The 24,968-nt window shown below is 47.4% G+C and overlaps 1 protein-coding gene across 1 annotated transcript in view; it reads left to right on the top strand.

The window, feature by feature from the left end:
- Window positions 1-24,661, top strand: part of LOC119375917 (follistatin-A-like) — a 36,908-nt gene extending 12,247 nt beyond the window's left edge. Inside the window, exon 5 of the mRNA XM_049411324.1 lies at window positions 24,453-24,661. Within this exon, the coding sequence (XP_049267281.1) occupies window positions 24,453-24,661 (209 nt within the window). The remainder of the gene's footprint in view (window positions 1-24,452) is intronic.
- The last annotated feature ends 307 nt before the right edge of the window (window positions 24,662-24,968 follow it).

The following is a 24,968-nucleotide window of genomic DNA, read 5'->3' as shown; positions in this document are numbered from 1 at the left end:
GTCTGGCATTAGCGTCAGCGGGTTTTTAGAACTTCTGAGTTTTTACCTACGGTCAACGTACATCCTTTGGGATGGAAAACCTCACCTTCAGAAAGCCGGCATTTCTATTGGTTCTTGCATTGCTCCCATCATCAGTGATTTGTTTTTAGCTAAACTTGACAGGTCCGTTTCGGAAGCTTTCGCTAACACTAATGTGACACACGTTTTCAGATACGTTGGCGATTTTTAAATTTTTATGGATAGCGATGTTGCATCGTACAGGAATGACGCACTTGGTGTTTTAGATCTGATGCGGAATAGTTTTGAACGTTTTGAGCTAACCTATGAATTGTCTGAGAATTGCGAAATTAGGTTCCTTGATGTCAAGTTATTCTTGAATGATGGCCGTTCTTGCTGGATATATCAACCACGTGGGAATAAGCCAATTCTGCCGTTTCATTCTGCGCACTCTAAACTAGTTAAGCGAGGCATTATAAAATCCTGCTTTACCAATGCTTTGTGCAAGTCTTGTGAACACAAGATGTTAGAAAGTTTTCAGGAGCAATCTGTAAGGCTGACCATGTCCGGTTACCCTGACCATGTACAAGTCTCTGTCGCCGAATGGTTGTTGCGTGATCTTCAGTCAAGTGGCCACACTAACGCAGGCCAACCTGCCAGAGAGAGACAGAATGTCGCTGTAATTCAACATATGCATAAGATAGCACACAATCTGAAAAAGTAGCGCAGCCAGTGGATGTGAAAGTGCTTTTTCGGCCCCACAAAAATTGAGCAGTGTGTGCAAAATGTCTGTCCCAGCGTCCAGACCCAATCGGGCGTGTACTACAAACCACGCAAATAAATTTAGAGATTGTCTATGTAACGTAGTTTATCAGCTGCCGTTGTCATGTGGAAAATATTACGTTGGTCAGACGGGTCGGTGTTTGAATGAAAGGTTGAAAGAGCGTCTGTACAATGTTGATCGGCCAAAGCAAGGGTGGCTGTCCGCTCACTGTAGCACGTGTGGGTGTCGACCAAGATATTCAGGTTGTAGCATTGTCGCCAAAAGCAGAGATCGCATCACACGCGAAATCATCGAGGCTGGTAAGATTCTTTCTTTAAAGAATGATTGTGTAAGTACCTCATCTGTCGCTCTCAATGATAGGGAAAAGATCTATTTAGGTTTGTCCACGTGTTGAATTGTAACATCATTGTGTTCCGCGCATGCCTGGTGTAACAGTGTGTAACTGTGTAAAAGCGAAGGCATTCGAAAGACATAAACTGTTGGAAGTTCAGCGCTCTGTGTCCTCTTCTGTCCCCTCCTGTCGGCTGCGCTGTTTTGCACTCATAATCTATTCGGGAAATTATCGGCTCTGCGTTTCTCTGCAACATGCGCGTCTTCCACAGGCTATGCATTCCAATCAGAAGAAGCATGTCGAGTGGTACGTCATTACAACTCGCTGGCAAGGGATATCGCACGGAATGTGAATTAAGCACAGTCTTTTTTGAAGAGTTCGCTGGAACACATCCCAAAATTAGATTGCATCTCTGCAGCTTATAAAACAATGTTCAATTGTTTCTGGCACATCACACAGAGGACAATCAACGGACGACACAAAAATGTCTCTTGAATGAAGCCGTCTTCACAGGCAAGGTCTCTGAATGTAATTTAAAAAGAACGTTTTTGTCGATGGTGTCAGCGGCATTTCACGTACTCGATCTAGGACATCATGCCCTGGCAGTCCCAAGTATTTTTTTATTTTTTATTTTATTTATTATTACTGTAAGCCAAAGGCTTATACATATCATTTTGCAAGATAAAATGGTGGCGGAAAGAGCATCGTTATTAAATCTCTGTAAAGATGTTTGCGTGATACACAGTACAAATATTCATTTGAAAAACCTAACTGTTAAAAAACGAACAGAGAAATAAACTTCTGACATAAATCCCCAGAAACATAGCCGTCGAGAACAATAGGATGGAACTACTAGATCAGGTAGCACATTTATTACCAGGTTTACCTGCAAGAGTGCGCGAATAATAGGGTGAGAAACGTCGCGGAGAAGAAGTTGTGAGATACAATTTGTCATACGTGCAGATGTGCTAGACCTAGCCCACCTGCACTAACTGGTCTGAACAGGTTGTATCGTCGGCTGCGAACTTGTCGCAGTTCAGGAGACAAAGCTTGAGAGTGATGACGAGACTGAAAGGGCCCTAAGGCTCTGTCAGCATGATTATAACATATGTGTGTCACATTCTGTTGGGTTGTCGGCAGGTTGTCTTTTGTTACTTAAGAATAATCTCCATTATTCCGCCGTAAGCTATCAGCTTGACACTGAAGGGCGGTTTATACATTGCGATTTTGTGCTGCATGGTGTTGCATGACGTTTGGTGAAAATTTACCCATTTATTGACATAGGTAGACCCGTTGCTTTCTTTGAAAGTATGGCCCGCCTGCTAGATTGTGATAGAGAGACAGTGCTTATCGACGACTTTAACTGTGTAACGACCGTGTAGGGCACACTTCTCGCAGGGATAAGAGTGGTGAGGTGTTGGCTGAGATTACAGAAATTACTGGGCTTGTGGATATTGGAGCCTCACACAGAGGGAGTTGTTCGTACACGCACATTCAAGGGCTTTCTCATGCACGCCTCGATAGAATTTACATCTCTTCAACCATTCTTTCTCGTGGGTGGTCATGTCTTACTGAACCGGTATCGTTTTCCGACCATTGCATCGTCATTGCTCAACTAGGTAAGAATTTCAATGGAATGTTCAGTCCTCGTTGGGCTCTTTGGAAATTTAATTGATGCTAGAGAATAGCCTCAGAAGCCTTTACGAGATAGAGTGTGAAGCACCTCGTTCGTGTGTTGAAGAAATGGCTACTATCAAATGTGAACTTCAAAAGCTTAATGCAGAACGCTACATATGTGCACGTATTCGCTCGCGCAATAATGGAGCTCTAAATTCCGAGAAAGCAAGCCGTCAGGCTCTGTTCGGCGAGCATCGTCGCGCAATGTCAAAAACGATATGGGAAGTATACTCTGATGGTACTTAGGTGACCAATCCAGATGATATCAAGGCAGAATTTGAGAATAACCACAGTACGCCACACCTGGAAGACGAAAGTCAGTCTCTTTTTTCTTCATGTTATAACTACTTCCGGTAGCCAGTAATTTCATTTTTCTCGTTTAGAACACAAATTTCGGTCTCTTCGTGCTCGCGAGAACCTAACAGAAGATAGTTAATTTTTTTGTTATGTGCTGCCTAGGATCAAAACGTCTATCTGGCACGTTTTGCCGCAAAAAAATATTAGCGTAACCGCATATGTGCTGCGGCGATCTCACTGACTCGCTAAGCATTTAGTCATACCTATGTAGAAAACGATGTTTATCTGAACTGCACAGTGAACACTTTCGTTTTCGTCACCCGTTTGAACATATTTTGCGTCCTCTTTCTTTACGTTCCGCGTAATATACAGCCGCAGTAGTTCACCTTAGCCGAACCAACCGTCAGGCTGAGAGCTGTACTCCGTGCGCCACGATCGCTGTGAAAAACATAGATATTCAATTACGAACAACCTGATAACCGTTAAAATGTAGTTTCGATCTTACCTGACTCAAGCGAGGCCATATATGCACATTCGACTACACTAATCAGAAGCTAAAAAAGCCGAGATATAGAGTTACATTGGCTCACTGTTGCCGTTGACGTGCGGCTTTCAGCGGTGCCATCCCAAATGGAAGGAGTGACTGGTAGAGTAGGTCGATGTTATTATCAGACTAATACTAATGTCATATTGTGTTGCGAATGATAAGTTCTTTCGATGCAGTTATATGAACTACATTCACGACAATCGATCACACACTTCAGAGAAAGCGCGCGCGCTCGACAGATGATTGCTTTAGCGTATATGTACGTCCGTCGCTTAACTAAAGCTAAAGCTAGATATGTGTAGGACACAGAATAGAATAATATTTTGAAAATATTCCATACGTTTTTCTTTCGACTTCTCGCGACCCAATACCAAATCTTATACGAATTTCACCCAGTGCGCCCAGCTTTTTCTAATGTGCCGCCAGTGTTCCCATTGCGCAGGCAGACTCTGTACAGCGTGGCCAGTGCCTCCCAGCGCGCTGTAGTACACTGGGACACACTGTACAGCGTTTCCAGTGCCACCTAGTGCGCTGAAAGGCCCTGGGAGACACTGGAAACGCTTTTTTCCGATAGGGTTATCTCAATCAGATTCTAATTATCAGGTCGAGAGCAGACGAGCGGTAAAAAGGGCCGAATATCGCCGGTAAAAGGTTGCGGCTGTGTATACGTTGTCTGAAGGATGACAAAAGGGATCGAATATTAGCCGGTAGAATCCAGCGGCTCAGCCGACATAGGCTGAAGAACGGCGAAACTGGCCCAATACTTGCCGGTGAAAGTCATCGGCTCAGGCAATATCAGCTGAAGGGCGGCAAACGTGGCCCAGCATAGCCGGTGAAAGTCAGGGGCTCAGCTGATATCGGCTGGACGGCGGCAAACCTGGCCCTATATTGCCAGTGAAAACTTAACATTGGATGAAGCGCGGCATAACCGCCCATTATTGCCGGATATTGGCTGACTACCGGCAACATTCTAAAAAGACAGGGCGTGCAAACACGGACACAAGAAAGAAGTCAGGACACCACAAACGCCGACTCACAACTGAAGAGACGCACAACGGCTGAAAAGAAAGAAGGCACGAAAACTTATCTGCGCATGCCCATGCAACAGGCGAACCTATCAATCCGGCACGCGTGGCGGTCTACGTGGAAGATAACTGTTGAGGCATTTGATTTCATCTTTATGCAAGTTAATCGACGGTTGGCTCACGCATGCGCTACCACTATTCTCCATATGCCATGCTTCAATCATCAGGTGCGTTTCTTCATTTCGATGACGGTACAACACTGCGCATTCATCGAATTTTGGCGTGCACTTACAATCTCGACAATGTAAAGATAGATTAGAAGGTGAGCCTCCTGTTAGCGATCTCTTATGTTCTAACAAGCTCGTAGAAGCGGCCGCAGCTGAAAGGGATCTTATACACCACACTCGTACGGCAATCAGTGAATTTGTTGGTGTGTTTTACGAAACAAATATAGGTCCGCTTTTTGTTTTTTACTCCCTCATTCTTCCTCTGCACAGTGGCACAAATCTTACCTATCTTATTGGCAGCCGTGAAAACAACATTAACGCCGTATCTAGTTCCCACTTTCTTTAGCCTGTGAGATATGCGATGAATGTACGGTATACCTACGACACGTTTCTTCCTATCGCTTGAATGAATACTTACCAACTAGCTCAGCTCTCTGTTATTCTAAAAATACCGGCAACATTTGGCCGTGATTGGGCCTCGCACAGGCGCCATAAAACCAATATTGGCCCGACGTTGTGTACTTCCTCGGCCCAGGCAGCACGCCAGCATTGGACCAATCTCGACCTAAGGTTGGCAAACACTGGCAGAAATATTGGTCCCACACCGGCTTTTGGGGTTTTGCTACACCTAAATGTGTGTTGGTCTAATTCTTGGAGCCAAGAATAGCCCATAGTTTCCAAATGGCTCCAGCCAATATTGTCCATCGAAGATATCTCCAATATTAGCAGGATGGCTTTAGCCAACATTGTCCGTCGCCCGTATCGCCAAGATCGTATAAATATTGGCAGATCCAATATTCCTTGCCAACCTTTCTCGCTGACTGCACTATTCTTCTTTTTTTTTCGGCGTTTAATGTTGGTTCTTGCCGCCTTTTTCCTCAGCTATGTGAACACCTTTCGGGCGTTATTTATTGACTGTATAATTTAACATGACGTAGAGTTTTGTGCATCAAATTAAATGCCTGTTCACCATGCTTTTGCCTGCAGGCACAGCAAGGATAATCGGCGTAGAAAGGTTGAGAGTAAACACAGGTTTATTCTGCTTGTATACAAGTGGTAAAAATACTGCAAGTCTTGGAAAGAAATTTCGCACTTTGGTCCGTTGAGCACTTGCTTCCAGATAAGACCTGCATAGGACAGACGCCAATTATTTTGAATTAGGTTCTTATGTTAGAAATCGCGGAAAAGGTACCACTCACAAACATACACAGCCAAAATGTCTCCCTATTAGAGTTATTTGAGTTGCCAGTTCACCGAGCATTCAAAAAGAAGCAAGCGAAAAGTGAAGAGCGATCGAAAATTAAATAAATGAATGCGTAAACTTGAACAAATATTCGATACAGCTGGAATCCATATCCACCTTGAACTAGCAGAATGTACACAGGGGTCCACTGTTAAAGGGAACATCGGAGCGTGTGGTGGCAGCTCGGCGCCACCGCCGGCCAGCGGCTGCAACGAGATTCGCGCAGACGCAGTGGGCATCGTGCCCGGTGCTCTTTCGTCGCGTCAACGGTTCGCTTCGCGACGATTCGCAGCCCGGAAGCAGACGGCAGCAGACGACGAAAGCGCACGACTCACAGCGCGCACTGCGCCTGCGCGAAACTTGTTGCACAGCCGCTGGCCGGCGGCGGCGCCGAGCTACCGCCACACGCTCCGATGTTCCCGTTAACAGTGGACCCCTGTGTACATGGCCGATTTATTTAATAGACGATAACTGCGCTAGAGCATGAAAGAATACGATTACTTCACAACAATTCAGAAGCTACACTGTTACCAATTTGGCATTTGCTTGCGCGAAGCGAGCGATGAAGGTCAAATGAAAAAATTCGGCAGATCCCACGTACCATGGGAGTCGATGTTATGCGAAGCGTGCGGCGGGAAGGTGACTGTGGCGTAAATTTTTTTACTGAACGAAACGTTATAAAAGGACGCTAAATATTGTATAACTTTTTTACGCACACATATATGTTGAAGAGCTGTATATGTGTTATATAACCAGTTGTTTACAGTTGGGTAACGCTGCCAACGGCAACGTCGGTATTACCAACACGTGAAGCGGTAAGCTGATATGCGGTGCTTTTAATTGTTCTTTATCATGGAGAACGCACGCACGTTTCACGACCCGTGTGCATGTGTGGAAGAACTTCTTGACAGTTCTTGAGCAAGGTCATCATCCCCGTGATCAGGGAGCACCGGCAGCTGGTCATGACCTGTTATCGGATCAGGTCGTGATCGCGGTAAACAGGGGTTCATATGTAGTGAAGTATGAGGTATAGTGCAGCTGTTGGAAATCGCGGATGCCTAGGTCATTTCGTCGACAAATTGTCTGTCGATAGAGCAGGAATCTGAAGTCACCCTTCGCGTTGGTGAGGTAAGGGCCATCGAGGTTGGTAGGCCTGGATAGTGCTACGTAGACCAACATCAGTGGATGGCGCTTGTCGTTTTCGTAGACTGGACGTATGTGGCCTACGTAGCCTCATCTACAAAGCGGCTGTATGTCAATCTTGTATCATTCTCGGTCAGCATGAGGACATCGCCCAGCCTCGTCAGAAATGAAGGGGACACTGCGTCGTCCTGGCGGACTAACTGCACTTTATGGTGCGATGATGTGAATATCATACGTAACTTTCGTTAATGTATTCCTCCGGGGTCGAGCAATGCTTCAATATAGCTTGCTGAATCATAGGAATACAAATGTTTATCAGACGGCTATAAAAGCGAAGCCAACACTGGAACCACATACGTTAATCTTATATGACGCCTGTATCGTAGGAGTATCATGTAGTGTTTATTGCTTTCTTGTAAAATTACATAGCAATCACCACAGCACAATGGATGTTGTACCGCCGTTACGCCTGCATAGGCTATTTTTCAAGACAGTTTATAGACCTGGCGTGGCTCTGTGGCAGAATACCTGATTGCCACGCAGAATGCTTGGGTTCGATTCCTGCTGGGATCCCAATTTTCATTATTTCCATTCTTTGCGTAAATGCTGTCGATGTATGTTTTTCTTAACGTTCTCGCATTTATTGTCTGTTCTCACCGTTGCTGGGTAGATATAAACAGTCAATCAGCTGTGGCGCATACCCGTACACCGCGGCCCGTGGTAAACGGGTATGAGCCACACTTGTCGGAGAAAAGGGTTTGACGACGTACGCGACAGGATTTTCGCATTATTCATGTCATTACCTCACAGCCATATTCGTCAAATCTTCTTACCCTCCCATGCGAATTTTGGTCCACACCAATTTAAGGAGGCGATCGTGAGAGCTTCCCGACGTAGGCGGCTAGATAGATAGATAGATAGATAGATAGATACGTAGATAGAAACGCTCAAAGTGCCAGAGGTTCGCTAAGAAATGCTTCGCATTTAAAACGGGTGTTTGACTGACACACGAAAACGCGACGAAGGTACAAAATAAGACACGCAAGTCCTGAATACTTCGCTAAGGGCGAGGACAGAACTAACCAACTTGGACACGCACAGCAGAAAACACGTGGTTATGCAGACATATCTCACATACTGAGAACACGGAAAGCATCAGGCAATGGAAGAAATAAACGACTTACCGAACGCGATACGAACGCAAAAATCCGGCGAAAAGTTTGCGAGTTCTCACAACACATGAGCGCTTATTTGCAGGTGACTCGTCGGAAGTTAAAACAATAAAGTCCGAAGAAGACCAAGGCAGCTGCTTTCTCACTGTTGCATCGCCATAGAATTGCATCCTGTGTCGGTACCCCAGTCCGCCTTTTTCCCGACGACTTTCGACTGAATGCGCAAAGGCGCACGCTCGCCGATGCCGGGAGCCTGAACGAGGGCAAGTAACCACCCTCAACCGGCCAAGCGATAGCCGCGGGCCAAAAGAGGCCCAAACGCGTACGCATCTTCCGAGATCCCGTCGTCTCGCCCCCCCCCCTCTCTCTCTTTTTCAAAGGCATTTAGGCACATTTTATCTCCAGTTGAAGTGACTCACGAACTTTCGGTTGATTCATCCATAAGGTTTTTAGATAAGCGATTATTTTTCGAGAATTACCTTGCCTGCTGGCAGTACGAGCCTCGGGCGAATAAATCGCTGCTACCCTTTAGCTCCTCTCTTTCTAAGCTTGTTGAGCGTAGTATCGCCAACATCTGCTTGCTTAACGTTTTCAAGAAATACTGTCCCCATTCCGTAGCGGAGAGTTTCAGCAAGCAGGTAAACCGCCTGGAAAAGCCAGGCTTTCCGCAAGTTGTACTGGTTTCGGTAGCTGAAACAATCTTGAAAATATCCCAGACCCGCCAAGTGGACCAAGAGCTATTTCGTGTAAAAGAAAAGGTGGCTGTGACACCGTATATTCATCGCGTGTCCCACAGCTTGAATAATACTGATAAGACGCTGAGGCAAAAACAGTCAAAAAAGACGCCGGGCAAGGGGAAGAAGTAACACACACAACGACTGATAAGACAGTAAAGGTGATCTTCTGTGCACCTTTGAAAATGTCTTAACTTTGCAAAATGATGAATTCTTGCCCCCGAAAGGCACCAGCCTGTACCATAAACCACGAAAGTAAAGATGTCGAAAGTCAGGTTGGCGTGGTCTACGATATTCACCTGTCTTGAGGCAAAAAGTATGTAGGCCAAACTGAGCAATGCTTAAACGACTGACTCAGACAGCATTGCAACATTGTTAGGAATGACAGAGAGGGTCACCTGGCAGTACATTGCAGAGATTGCAAGAGTGTACCGGATTTTCGCGCATGCTCCGTGATTGCCAAAAGTCGGGACAGGTGGAATAGATTAATTATTGAGGCAAAAAGTTATTGCAGCCGGTGATCGTGCGTGAGTGTGGCCTCCGTATGTGTATCTCAGAAACAGTTGCGATATATAAATGCGATTGCGCAGCAATGAAACGTGACAACACCGTCTGCATAAATACCACCCGTTTTTTTCTTGCAATAAACACTGTTGGCAGTTGCGCCCTTTGTGTGTCTCCCTTTTTGTCCGTCGTCTTCTTTGTGCCTACTGTTTCGAATCAGGCTACCTCGGCGCACGACCTGGGATCTGCCACGGCCATGGACATCGTCTCGCCCGCAATTTGCCCCCGATCACGAAGTCATCGCCGTCGACGGTGTTCAACCAAGCCGACTTTTTAGCAACCTCGACACATTGCGCATCTTGCCAGCAGCGATCACCATCTTCGTTGAAGTCTACAGCAACACAAGTTCGAGCCCATAACCAACTACGGCCGAACGTGCTGGATGCTGCGACGATGACGGAAACTCCCGGGCACCACCCGCCTGGTTCGCCTCAGCTAGAGCAGACCGTGTGTGCCCACGCAGACGGACAGCCAGCCTGCCGCCCTGCATACATGCTCTCCTGAACCAGCTACGGCAGCTTTTTCCACCACTATATCTAAAGTGCCTTCCATCTGCAGTGGCCAGTGCGGTTCCCGTGGTTCCCAACTTCCGCCATCACGAAATGACGCTTAAGGCGAATGCGCTGGCTCGCGACAACTGTGCTACCAAAGACCGAACGCCGGATTACGCGTCGCACGACATCGGCGCTATCTTGTATACCTTGTCGCCTGATCGACTCACGCCGGCGCATCACACGTTCTCCAGTGCTGTGGTAAGCCATCAGTCATCACCCACCAAAACGGCTCGTCACCACACCAAGACTCCTCGCACCACCTCTATCTACAGCGCACCGAGTCGCGGCTCGTCTGCACCCTGCAGGGCAGGCAATGCAGTAGCCGCAGCCGGTAATGTGCCGCCGTAAATGACGGTACCAGCACCGCCAACACGCCACCAGCGTCCACCGACCACCCCGGTGACGTGTAGTCCATAACCCACTACCGATGTCCACCATGTCGGTTGCACTCGCTGCGGCCGACAGCGTCTCCTTGTCGTGACTGGCCCGCGGCGCAACTCCCAGAACCGCCCGGCAGAGACCCATCGGCTCCCGATGGTCCCTTCACCTTGGCTACATGAACTTCCCACGGGCACCTTGTTTCGCGTTATGGACACCCCCGTATTTTTCACTTCGGCTTCACGTCTGTGTGTGGTGGTGAAGGGGGGGGGGGGGGTCAGTAACTTGTAGCGTCGTCATCATCAATTTCCAGTCACCACCTCTCACGCAGCTCATGCCTAGAGCTCGAGGCGCGAGCCAGATTAGAGCAGTCTCACGCTCCTGGCGGCCTGGACGCCTGAAGCCGCTGCCGCTCCTCTTAGCCTTTGTAATAAGGTGGCGACACAATGGCACGGTCACGTCGGCCGCCTTCATGTTTCTCTCGTCTCTCGCTACGAGGCTAATTAGGCCTAAGCCCGATTAAGTCCAATTAGTGCTAATTAGGAATAAGCCAAATTGCTACATAGTTGTGTGCAATAGAACCAAGCCCACCCAAGATACTCGAGATTTATGTGGCCGAATGATGCTAATTAAGCCCAATTAGGACCATGACGCGGAGTCAAGGTAAGTACAGCCAAAGCTAATTAAGCATATTTGATCTTGGCATGATCTAATAAATAATAATAATAATAAAAACCTAGCGGAGCCCAGTTAATCCAAGCAATGCAAGTCAAATTTCCAGTGAGGCTGGTGAAGCGATGCTGAGAAAGATACTAAATACCACTGACCGAGTCTAGCCTAATTAAGAGACCAATTCAGAAAAATTAGTGCTAATTCAGACTAATTCATTTTAACACTGATTAGGTTGTGTGCGATCTAACCAAGCCCACCCGAAATACTTGAGTTTCATGTGGCCTAGCTATATTAGTTAAGCCTAATTGAGTTTGACCAAAGCTGGGAGACCGCCAGCTCCGTCGTGAATCGCTGTCCACATTTTTTTTACAGGACACAATTTTATCGATCGGCAAGGTCCTCATGTAGCACCCAATTGCCTAACCTCCGTCCTAGACAGCTTCGGTGTTAAGATATTTCACACAAGGTTGCATTCTCTAAAAATTATAGATGCCCTTTAAACAATTACACAAGAAACTTTGAGCGCACTTTCAACACTTTTCATATTTCAAGTGGCCAGAGCGAAACCTATAGGCACTTCGTTGAAGCCGCTACACTCGAAAACGCAATACTCAGGTAGCTCTGCGCTAGTACAGTGTGCTCATCCTTGTGTTGTGACACCTTCGAAATCACCAATATGACTGAGTTGATGAACTCATGGAAAAGCACTTGATTCAGTTGTTGAACACATAAGACCATGCGTAACGCAAGGCGACGCTGTCGCCTTTGGCCATCACTTGAGAATACAGCCCAAGTGTAGCTCATCTCATAGCTTGCGACTGGGCCTGTGGTGGTTCAGGAGTTCCCAATGAATGCGCGATTTCTTCTCAAACAATATCTTCAATCGGGACAACTGGAGGCTGGGATTCGCGCTCTACCGCCCTTCTGGACTCGCGCACGTCGTCTGATCGAATCTGTGCGTCGAGTCGCGATTGGACTGCCAGGTGCTAGTGTCTCTTCAATCGTTGCCGCCTCCAAAGGAAATTTCTGGACGGTCTTGGGTGGCTTCCTCTTAAGTCCAGCGAAGAGCTCTTGCTTTGCTTCTCCCATGCGGAAACGAACTTTTTTTAACACGAAAGCGTTTTATGCCGGGGTCCACCAAGTACATCCGTCACGGATATGACGTTGATAAAATAGACACCAACCGGTGAGAAAGAAAAAAACCAAGAAAAAGATACCCCGCTGGGAATCGAACCCACGACGTCGCGGCCGCGACGGCAAGCGCCCGACGCGCTACCCACTAAGCCATCTTGGGAGATGCTAGGCAAGGCGCGAACGCGCCTTATATCTTTCACACATTCCCTTTCGCGGCGGGCGGAGCGGGGCGGTGCCGCCGTCTGTGAGAGGTGAAAAGAAGTAATACTTCACGATCGACACTTACTAGCGCTTACTCCGAGATTACACGCGATATCTGAGGTCATGGTTAAAGCGTCTCGATACCAGAGAGGTAGACTGGCCGCGCTGGCGTCGCCGAGGCACCCTTGACGCAGTTACGTTCTTTGCCTTTGGCTTCGTGTTAGCATGTGTCGGCTCATCGGAGTAGTGCATCTTCCACGTGCACCAACGGGATTTCTCCGCCGCCGACTGCTTCAATTGCGAGAGCACCGACTGACAAAACTGCTGCAATATGCGTTGCAGAAAGGACGCGATTTCGACGGGCGAATGTCGTGCCTTGGTGGAGCGAGAGCAGCGCCTGCGAGACAGAGGCCAGCGGGACGCACGCGTTTGCGGCTCAGGCTACGAACCTCTACCTCCCGTGTTGCTGAAGCGCAGTGCGTGTTATGTATGCATGAGCACAGGCGTCGGCTACCCATTACTAGAAAGCGCACACCGTGCCGTTTCTCTCCTTAATTGACGACACTTTCAATAAGTGCATACCGGGTACCAGTGTTGATTTTGAGCTTGTTGATATCACCCTTATGCGGGATGCACGGTTCGCTGTGTCCAAATATATGTTCACACCGTCCTCTATCACAACGGTTTAATCATTATCATGGGCGTTAGTCGTCGCGATAGAGACATGCTGTCAACATGGGTGCATCCACGTCAAACGGTGCTATAGCTGCCAAACACGAATAGACATTGTACAAGCTCTCATATATCACTACACAATAAGCACTACTTCTGTGAAGACACGTTTCACTTTCGTGTTATACCGATTCCTATGATGGAGGGATCAGCCATGTTTTTTCCTCTGGCTTCTCGGGATCGGCGTGTCGAAAAAAGTGACGTTTTCGTTTGGGGAGTTGTACACGCGTCTCAAGTAGTGTTTCGACCCTCTATTTGCGGACGAAGCTCGTGAACAGGGTGTCGGAAAGAAATGTTTTTCGTTTCGGTTTTAGTTTCGTTCAACCACAAAAAGTTCCGTTCCGTTTCTGTTCTGGAACGGGAAAAACGATGTTCCGTAGCGGTAATTAACGTTTTTTTTTTTGCATGCAGAAACTTGAAGTTAAGGTAATCATAAAAAAACAATGGATTTTGGGTATAGTTACTTGCCCTCCTCTTACGAAAGTGGGCAAGGGGTAAAACACGTTCTTTCCACGTCCGTCAGAGGAGCGGAAGTAACTGTACCACGAATTCCTACCAACTGGCACAAACCAGTATACCCTTCAAAGTCATGGTATGTATGTTATCAAAAGTCAACTACGATTTTTAGCGGGCTCAGTGCTTTGTGTCAAAGGAGTGAGCACGATATCAGAAGAAACACTTCATTCAGTGTACGCTTTGATGTGCGAGACCGCTGTTCTGATAAAGAAATCCCCAGGCCTGCACGGCACACGCAGCACAGTCACAGCGAAAGCTGGAAGAGCAGCTTTTCTAGAGGCCGGTGTAGACACTCTTGGGGCAACAAATTCAAGTACACATGCAAGGTACCCACTACACCATAAATCGTAATTTTTCTGAAGTAGCAAAGCACCCACTATGCCATTTTTCGTCATTCTTTGGAGAATCGTGGTAATCGCTACGCATCTGTAAGGCATTATGTGCACTTCATGCTGTGGTTGATGATGATGAAAAATAATGGCTGATTATGTTGTAACGGGTTGGAAGCATTCAACGACCGACTCGTTGCGCAATTCGCATTGTGTGACGCCAGGTTGGTACTTTACTCGTCTGCCGCGCTATATCACATATGTTAACACGATTCCTTGCCCGACATGACGCGTGTATGGAGTACTTTTGCGAAAGATTTACAAGCACTAGAGTGGCACTGTGGGGCACTCTCGAATGCCGAGCAGAGGGCGCTGGTTAAAATCCCATTCTTTCCTAGAAACTTGTTTCTGATTTCATTTTTTCTTATTTCACGCGATAGCGGTTACGAACACCGGCGGCGGCGGACACCTATGGCGCCAAAATCGGTTGTTGCGATCTCATAACAGCTTTTGCTGTAACAAACTTCAGCGCCTAGAATGCCCTCTGCACGCTGACATGCGTGACAGGCGCGCAAAAGTACACTTATGTTTATCTAAACATCTCTGGTTGCCACTGTTCTCCTTTTTCGCACAATTTAAACATATTTTGCTTTGAAATTCCTGCCTTAGGTACGCACTAATATTGTACCCTGAGATATCGATGATTTCTCACGTTGTATGACCTCAGTCGTTACGAATTGCCAAGTTTTCTCGTGAACCGAAAAACGATTTTAAAAATTTCGGTTTCACTCCGGAACGAAAGAATAGATAAAGTTTCGGTTACGTTTTCGTTCCGGTCAAAAATATCGTTTTTTTCTTTCGTTTCTAGTTCTTGGATTTAGTTCCGTTCCTACACACTGCTCGGACAGGTGGCCAAGAAGCTGGTTCAGAAAATGTCGCATGATGTTAGGCTCAACTCTTCGTTCTCGAACCTCGTCGTAACGGCGTCTTCAAAGAGGAAATAAACATGCCGTAGCTTCGACAAGCACTGCAGAATGGGCAAGTTGGTGAATTGTGATATCGTATTGGTATAGCGCAGCTCAGTTTGAGCATAAAGAAAAGAGGCCATAGTGAAGAAGGAAACACAGGCAACAGGATGAGCGCTCATCCTGTTGCCTGTGTTTCCTTCTTCGCTGTGGCCTCTTTTCTTTATGCTCAAACTGAGCTGCGCTATACCAATATGATATCACAATGCCGTAGCTTGTCTTCATTGCTCCACTGGTTATGAAGTCGTATGCTGCAGTCGTATGCTGCCAGCCAGCTTTCCGGGTCTTCGACTGATATGCGGAAAGCGTCCGGCTCCCAGGGCTACCGGAGGAGGATCGATGTTGGCGGCCCAGGGATTGCCATGTCGAGGTCACGGTCTTGAGCTGCCTGGTATTGGCGGGAAGGAGCCCGTACTCTGGCTCTAGTCCACGCTGCCTGCGGATAGTTCGACGTTATAGGATGTCTTTATTGCCTGCTTTCTTCCCCCCTTGGGCTAGGATCACCGCTTCGCGGGGACGCCCGGAACGTTAACGAAGCAGCACGTCCGCCAGATGACACATGGTCGTGACGGTGAAGAAGGCTGCAGTGAGGCTTTTCAAGACGAAACTCTTTATTCCTAAACTTTTGCCCAGAAAATTAAGTCAGATTACAAACAATACATGATATACACTGATAGCGGCGATCACAGTCGTCTGCCGTCGGTAATCTAATCGTCGACCGAATGCGTCGTATTTTATACATTAGTGATCGAAACTTCAAGCGTTATGGCTGGTGCTGGCGTAAGCTCCCGAATAAACTTGACTACTTGCGTACCGGCCGTGATCCTGAAGGGGTCCTGCAACACTCTTTCATGTAATAATCGAATAGCCTCATTCAGGAGTTCATTGCCTCACAGGTCGACTGCTACATAAATTTTCAGAATCCTTCAAGTGCAAGCGCAGTTAAAGAGATTTTCCGCGCGCTTTTAGCGCTTTATTACTCCTCTCGTACCAGCGAGCGCGCTGAAAGCTACGCAGGGTGATGAGAAGGGGGCAAGAAGCTCCGTCCGTTCGTCAGCGCGCGTGGGCACGTTACGGCCTCCTGCGGCGGCCGCGGTTGCTATGCAGCGCACGATGCTCAAACCAACCAATAGCCGTGTACATTGGGCTTATGGCGCGGTCATTTGGGCTTATGGCATCGCTTGACGAAAGAAGAGCGAGCGATTTTTACCTAGCTTTGAGAAATAATTGTAAATTCCAGGCCGCGTGCTGCGATATTATGTTTGGCTTACGTCTTTTCAAGAGCCTTTACTACCGATCGGCAGCGTTTTCTGACCGTGCTCAAAAATTTCCAGTGGCTTAGCTCGGCTATTGCAGGATATACGTAGCGCTAGCAAAGGTTCAGCTGATAATTCTTAGCTTTCCAGATTGTCTAGGATTATTAGCCTTCTTCTGTTCAGTCTTCGTACGCTGAACCGCTAATGGCCAGGCAACTACTTCGGGATCCGATGAGATAAGCTCTCGGCTCTTCTGCGGCGTTTAGCAGCATTTGCGCTCTCCTTCTCCATGGCGTTACCCACCTGCAAACGCCAGTCAGAGGCGCTATCAAGCGCCTCCAGCGCAGTGTCAGACGGCGACTGCACAGCGAAGGCGAATAGCTGCGCGCGCGCTGGCGCCAGTGTATCTGCCATGACTACGACGTCACTCCTCTCGAATGCGCAGACCAGCAGCGGCGAGTCGCGCGCGGCGGTGGCGGCGCGCGTGCCGGCGCCAGCGTGTCTGCCGCGGCTACGACGCGGCAGACACGCTCCTCCCGAACGCGCAGACCAGCAGCGGCAAGCCACGCGCGGCGTTGGCGGAGAGCGCGCGAGATGCCGGCTTCGGTGAGCCAGCTGTGTGGCATCACTAATCCTGCGCATGCGCAGCACGGCACATGAGGATCCACGCGAAATCGGCTCCGGCTAGGCAAGTGTAGCTAACGCTACAAAAATGTCGCAGGGCCCTTTTGGACAACAATCTGAAACAATCGAGAAGTTTTCAAAACATAGCGACGCGGCCCCCGCCGAGCAGTGCTGACATCTTTTGTGGGTGAAGCCTGGCCACATAAAATAAAGAGCCCGCGTGGAAATGCCCGCGCGGAAATTTGCCGTACATATTCGTGCAATGGCCGCAGGCTTTTCTGCGAGCTTTGTGGGAGGGGGGCGGGAATCGCGTCTGCGGCCATGACACGAATAAGGAGACACAATTTTTGCCTACATATTTTCGGCGGTAATTCTGTATATTGAACTTCAGTGCTCGCTCGTGGTGGGACAAGCGAGAAAAGAAAGAAAATAACTCTCTTTTTTTCGCTTCAAGGCTCGCGATGGGACGATTTTGTGCGGCAGTAGAGAGAATGATTCTTTGTGAAGCGCCAGACTGAACCTTTGCGGACTCTAAATGCTCTAACCGCGACGCCATCATCTCGGGCGATGCCGCGTGTTTTCACGCCCATCATCTCCGCTGAAATAACGTAGCCGTGGCTCCGCGTCTTTGTTACGTGTTGCAGAAGTGTGTTTTAGGGGCTTGCTCCTTATGCTCGGGGCTTGTCCATCCCAGTAGTATCCGCTAGTTCTCATTGCTCCCGCTAGCTTGGCTCAGCGCACGCTCGTGCGAAAGAGGTCTTCTTCCTCCTGTTCTTCGAGTGTCTTGATGATGATATTAACGCAGGCAAAACCACATATAGCATAGCCAACTGTAGCATGCGGCGCTCGCACTACTCCAGCGCGTGCTCTAGTTCGATAGGAGACCGCTAGAGGGCCACAACTTCGTGCTTCCTCTCTCTTTCGACCGTCGTGAATCAGTACGCTTCGATACTAATAAAATGCACGAAGAATACAAGGCGGCCGAGTGGAGGGCTCGTAAGGCAGCAGTAGCGTGGGCTCGCCGCCAAAACTCTGCGGTGAGAACTCGCGAGACCGCAGAGAGACGTCAGCGTCGTGCGGACCCCGAGATGCAAGCCCACGAAGTCGAAGCAGCACGAAGCGGCGGCAAGAGAGCCTTGAAGAGGTACGGGCGCGAGATGCAGAGGCCAAGCGCCGAAAGCGGTCCCTGCCTGAAGTTCGTGGCGCCAACGCGCGCTTCAAGCGCCATTTCCGCGACCACACATTCGGCTACAGATGCAAGCTTGTGGTTCTACAACAACCTGTCACGAAAGGACAGGGAGGCCTTCTCGCTCTGCACTGTAATGACTGCACGTGCAAACCAGTCTTTCAGGAAGCTGACGTGGTTTGTAAACATAGAAATAAATATGTCCGAGAAATAATAGAAGCAGAGACGATTCAAAGGTTGGGTGACAAATGTGTTAGTTCGGCGTCGATATTTTTATCAGATAAAGAATTGCAATTTCTTCGTTCTGCTTTTCCAAGTTGATTAGAAAGTTATCTGCTATGACATGCGCAGTGGTTGGCTGATCCCCTGTATGGATGTGAAATGTTGCTTCAATAAATTTTGTTGTAAGTCAGCGCTGTGGGTGTTCCCTTCCGGTGTCCCCGTTTTTTACTCGCGCTGTGTGATTCATCAACCTGACCACAATCGCTACTATAAAAATGTGTCACGTGTTCATATGACAGCGGAGTAATTGTACGCAGCATTCACGGTTTACCCGATTATCTCCGAGCAAGCGCCTCTAACATCATTCGCTTCGTGGATATGGTGGGGATTTCTTTTTCTTTGGCAACATGCAGTGCTTGCCTCGGAAAGCGAACCATTTATTTTCCTGATGTACCTTCCTAGGATTCCCATCGTGGCACATATTTTTCGTCGGTCTCGACCTTCCGACCAGTCGTTTGGAAGTGTCGCTAATAAAAGCTTTATATTTTTATTGTGATCGTAATTATATGGACACTCTCGGCGTATTATTGCGATAGCAGTTATATGGACACTCTCGGCTGATTTTTGCCGTCACCGTCTGTCGACGCCGTCATGCCCCGCATATGTTTATGTATGTAAAAATATAAAGAAGGGACAAAGAAAAATAAAGCAGAAGAAAGAATTCTAAAGCACCCGACCGCAGATTCGAACCAGCAACTCCTCGCTCCCCAGCGTGCTGCGTTAGACAACTCAGCCACACGCCATGTATGCGCCGGCGAAAGAATGGCGAGCTCTTTATATACACCACGTACCGCTGGTGGTAAACAAATCTCGGAGGAGCGTGAGCGTGTTTTCTATCACGCAACGCTCCTAATTTTCTTTCATTTGGAATACTGCTCTTGAGACGCGCACGACAAAGTGGCCATTTTCTGTACCCACTCGAGATGTGGAAGGGAAAAAAAGACAGAACATTTGGCACACCTTGCATCAGACGCCCCCTGTGGTAGGAGACGCAGAGGGTCACTCCACGCGCCGCAGTTTAATAGAAGAAATATGTAAGAGCGTCTAAATTCTAAATTTCCCTACTTATATTAACCGCCGGTTTGTTGGCCAATCCCCCGTAGTGGGTAAGAGCCAAGAATTAAGGGGCAAGCAAGCAAGCGTCTGATTCTTCATTGTCGACATTTGCAGCGCGTTCCTCAAGCACATAGGCGTAACAACTGCGACAGTTGTTAGTTCACGCTTGCCCTGTGCATGCCTGTGAGTTCATTTAGGGCGTCCTTCCTTGTGCTTCAGTGGCACGCTGCAAGTATCAAGCTGCTTCTGGTTCTTCTTGTAATATATCGATTTCTTGCTATCGCATTCATTGCTTCGCCCTTGCGGCGAAACTGTGACTTTTTACAGCGAAAGCTGTTATGAGATCATTTCACCGGCCCTTTTTGGCGCCGTAGTTGTCCGCCGCCGCCGCCGGTGTCCGTAACCAGTATCGCTCGAAATAAGAAAAAAAAACGAAATAAGAAAAAAATTCCAGGATGGAACGAGGTTCGAACCTGGGCCCTCTGCGTGGGAGCCCAGTATTCAACCTCTGAGCCATGCCTTTTTTTTTTTTTTTCTTTCATGGTATTTATCACACTTAATATTACAGTGCACAATAATAGCACAAATAAAGCAAGCAAAGGTACAATCACATAGCGACAATATGCGCTCAAGCGTTACTAAGTGCACACTCGATGGCTAACACAACGTGCAGTAGAACGGTGAGAGTTCTTCACATCGTGTTATACTAGAAATGTGGTGAGGCCGAGCACCTCACCAAGAGGGGGTACCAGTCCGGTCTAAAGTCCAGGTCATCATAAATGTCCTTTAGCTGAATAGTCATGCGAATGAAGTGCATGCTTGAAGAAATGGTGGGTTCTGCGTTACGGTCCTGCATACGTGTCTTCCATAAGCTATGCATACCCATGAGGAAAAACATATCATATGGCACTTCATCAAGCGATGTTGGTATAAGATAACGTATGGTGTGAGAATTGACGACAAAACGTTTCTTCAGTGCTCTCTGAAGGACATCCCAGAACAGAATAGCGTCTTTGCAGCTAATAAAGCAATGTTCTATTGTTTCCGGCACATCACATAGACGGCAGTTAACAGAAGAGACAAAAATACCTTTTCTTTTCAACCATGTGCTTACCGGAAGTGTTTCAGAGTGGAGTTTATAGAAAAATGTTTTTGAATTAGGAGGAATATACATTTTGCGCACACGTTTCAACACATCGTGGCCTGAAAGATCGGAGTACAATGAACGGTACAACGGAGGCGGGAAGAGCATAGTTAGTAAATCCTTATATAGTACCTTGCGCGAGGCTGTGTACAGGTATTCCATGGAAAAGCGAGCTTTAAGGAACCGAACTGCGAGGTAAACTTCCTGCATGAATCCCCACAAACACGGGCGTTCGGAGAAGTTTGATGAAACAACTAAGTCTGGCAAGCAATCAACAAGTGTAACCTGCAAGAATGAACGGATTACGGGGTGGGAATTGTCTCGAAAAAAGAAGAACCGTGAAACTGTTTGCCATAGATAAAGGTGTACTAATCCCAACCCACCCTCACTAACTGGCCTGAAAATGTTGTCACGACGCATGGGCTCAAAAGTCGAAGACCATATGAAAGTAGCAAAAATTCGATGAAAGCGTTGTATATAAAATCTCGCGCAATGGATAAGTTGCAATACGTAGTAAAGCTTTGTTGCTAGGAAAGTATTGCAAGCTTCAGCTCTCCCGAATATTGAAAGTCGATGGGGAACAAATGTCTGGGCCTGTCGTTCAAGCTTAGGAACGCGCTCCTTCCAGTAATGCGCACTGAATCTATACGCGTCCAGTGGTACTCCGAGGTATTTTGGCGGGATTCGTGTCCAATTAATCCCTGCGAACTGATTCGGCGTGGTACCCCACGAGCCAAACCATAGTCCTAAACTCTTAGAGGCATTTAAACGCGCTCCTGATACAACGCCAAACTTTTCAATTGTAGATACCACATTTTCTACACTTGGTTTATCTGTGCAAAAGAAAGCGACATCGTCTGCATAAGCTAATACTTTAACTTCACTGCCTAATATACTAAAGCCGCGAATACAACTGGACTGTATTATGCTTAAGCACAGCGGCTCTAGATAAAGTGCAAACAGAAGTGGTGACATCGGGCATCCTTGTTTCACCGAAGAGCAAATAGAAACAGGTTTCGAGAGTTGACCATTAACAATGAGACGAGTTGAGCATTCATTATAACAAAGTTTAACACCTTTAAGCACGACTGTGCCAACATTGGCATGCTCAAGTAGAGAAAAAAGGAACGAATGACTAACACGATCAAAGGCTTTTGCAAGGTCTACCTGTAGCATTGCAAGCTGTTTTTGATAACCATAGCAGAACTGAAGAACTGTTCGAGCAACGTGTATATTGTTTTGTATAGATCGGCCCCTAATTCCACATGTCTGATGAGACCCAATGAGAATCGACATCGCAAATTGCAATCTATTTGATAATACTTTAGCAAAAATTTTGTAGTCCACATTTGACAGCGATATTGGCCTGTAACCTTCGACGGAGCGAAGCTTTTCCTTGTCAGAGGTTTTCGGTATTAAAACAGTGTGGCTTTTGCAAAAAGATCGCGGGAGTGTCTCCATGTCATAACTTATTTCAAAGATGTCCAGCAATATGGGAGATAGCGTTTTTTTAAAAGCTTTGTAAAATTCAGCTGAGATGCCATCAGGGCCAGGTGTTTTCGATAAAGGTAAGTTGTCAATTGCCTGCTCAATTTCCTTTATCGTAATGGGTCCATTGATGGCTGCACAGTCATCGTCTTTCAAGGGGCTCAAGAGGGAAACAAAACTAGCCTTCAGGTGAACGTCAGGATCATCAGAAAGAGAACTAAATAAACTTTCATAGTACTTTTCGAACTTCAAAGTGATGTCTCTTGTATCTGTTATCAGGACACCGTTAGAGTATAAGTCTGGAATTAGTTTAGAAATTGCATGGCGTTGTTCATCCAGTAAAGCTTGACGCGTCGGTTGCTCGGAATTCAAGGTGCGTTGGTTTCTAGATCGAATACGCGCTCCTTTGTAGCGGGCTGCATCATATCTTTGAAGTTGACATTTAATATTTTCGATTTCATTAATGTACGTTCCCGGCATTTCGCATTCCATTTCATAAAGATTGCCCAGACTTTTAAGGAGTGCCTTTTCTTCATACTTTTTATAGTAAGACTTAACGGCTCCAATTTCTATAGCTATAACACGGACTTCTTGTTTAAAAAGCTCCCAAGCAGCAAATGTGTGCAAACCAATCGAAAAAGATTGCCTCATTGTCGTCTTGACGCGATTTACGAATTCCTGATCGCAGAGAAGCTTTGAGTTCATCTTCCAAAGGGCCCACTGTGGGCGGAATTGTTTATGACGGTTTTCACCAATTTGAGCAATAACAATACAGTGATCTGAGAACGACACTGCTTCAGTGCTACAGGATATTTTACGAGAGAGGAGCGATGAGGACACGTAAATCCGATCAAGGCGAGCATAAGAACATCCCTGAACTCTTGTATATGCCGTTACACGGTTCGAAACACCAATGTCAATTAGCCCCGCGTTATCTACAATACCGGATAAAAGCTCTCCACTCCTGTCTCGCCTGCCATTAGGATTGCTACGATCATTAGCGTCACACACACAGTTGAAGTCACCCATTAGTACAGTGCATCTGTCGGAGTCAATTAAATTAGACATATTTTTGAATAAATCAAGTCGTTTCGAAACCTCATTAAACGCATATAGATTGATAATTCGCCACGGCGCTCCTTGCAACAAAAAATCACAGCATATATATCTGCCCTCGTTATCAACACTAGTACTGATTGCTGAACAGGGTAGGCTCTTTCTCAGGAACAGCCAACAGCCCGCAGATAAACCTTTTGCATGTGAAACACACACGTTGTACTCAGACAGAAAAGGCCGCAGGGCCCTCTCAGTCTCTTCGTCACTCTCGATCTTTGTCTCCTGGATGGCGACAAAGTCGAGACGCTTTCGTTTAAAAAGTCTACGGAGCTGCGCCTGTTTCTGCGAAGACCTAAGGCCACGTACGTTCAAGGTTGCAAAGATAAGTCGCTCAGATTGCGCCATGGTGACTACCTTCTATTGCGCTTATTGTCCCATGTGATCAGTCCTGAGGGTTGATGGTGAGGCTTCCCTTGAACCCCCCTCAGGCCTCCTAGATCGGGATCGCCGACACTTCCCATGGTGCGGGGACGTTCGGCGACGGCGTGACTTCCTACTGACTGTCGCTGGGTCACTCTCCTTGCTTGAATCCGAGCTGTACGTCGCGCGGCGTTTGGGTATTGTCGTATCCACAGAAGCCTGCATATCTTCATCTAACGCCACACCATGATGAAAAGGCTGCTGCGGAGCTGCAGCGCAAGCAGGTGAAGCAACTTCAGCAGGATCCTTCCTAAGGTCTCTTTCCTGTGCTAGAGGCTCTTCGGTGCCATTTTGGGTCAGCGCAGCGTCATTCTTCGTGGGGACTTTTCCTTGTGCTTGAGGCTGTTCGGAGCTATTTTGGATCAGCTGCTTGCAAGATGCACCTGGTTCTTTGCACTCAGAAGTTGCAACTGTGTCAACAGCAACTGAATTTCTTGTCACTTCTGGATCCTTCTTCGAGGAGCCAGCAGAATCTGAAGTTGACGGTGTGTCTCCTGTTGCATCCAGAACCTCGGTGGCATCCATGATATGCTCTTGTAGGCTATCATCTGGCTGTTGCGTACGCTGCCTCAGTTTGTTAGCGTATGTCACAACACAGTCCTCAGCGGAATGGCCGAAGCGTCGACAGTCGTCGCAGCGAGGAGTCCTGCAATTTCGACGGATGTGTCCAACCTTACTACACCGAAGACAAAGTGGTGGGCGGCCAGGGATCAGGACGAGGCTTTGCACTCCACAGACATAAAGAATGTGGGGAACGTCGCCAACACGGACTCCATCGGCAAGGGACAAAACAACATCACGGTTTAGCGTCTGCATTTGCTCCATGTCCGCTACTTTCCAGCTTTCTTTTGATATTGTCTTGACCTTCCCAAACACTTGCAGTGCCTCGCGAATATAGGCGTCTTCCAAGTGCTCAGGAAGCCACATAAGTTTCATCTTTACTTCCGTAGGCTCCGGGTCAATCACGAGGCATCGACGATTTTTGACAAAAAATTTGCTTGAAACTGCTTCGCAAAAAGGTCCTAACAGGCTTCATGTCGGGAAGGAACCACATTAGCATATGCAGTATAGCCTGGTAGAAGAGTAAAATAAGCACCAAGCGTCGCACAACGCG

This window comes from Rhipicephalus sanguineus, unplaced genomic scaffold (genome assembly GCF_013339695.2).
Source record: "Rhipicephalus sanguineus isolate Rsan-2018 unplaced genomic scaffold, BIME_Rsan_1.4 Seq1020, whole genome shotgun sequence".
NCBI classification, from domain to species: domain Eukaryota; kingdom Metazoa; phylum Arthropoda; class Arachnida; order Ixodida; family Ixodidae; genus Rhipicephalus; species Rhipicephalus sanguineus.
Note: the sequence above shows the minus strand (reverse complement) of the source record. Positions and strands in the feature narration are given on the sequence as shown.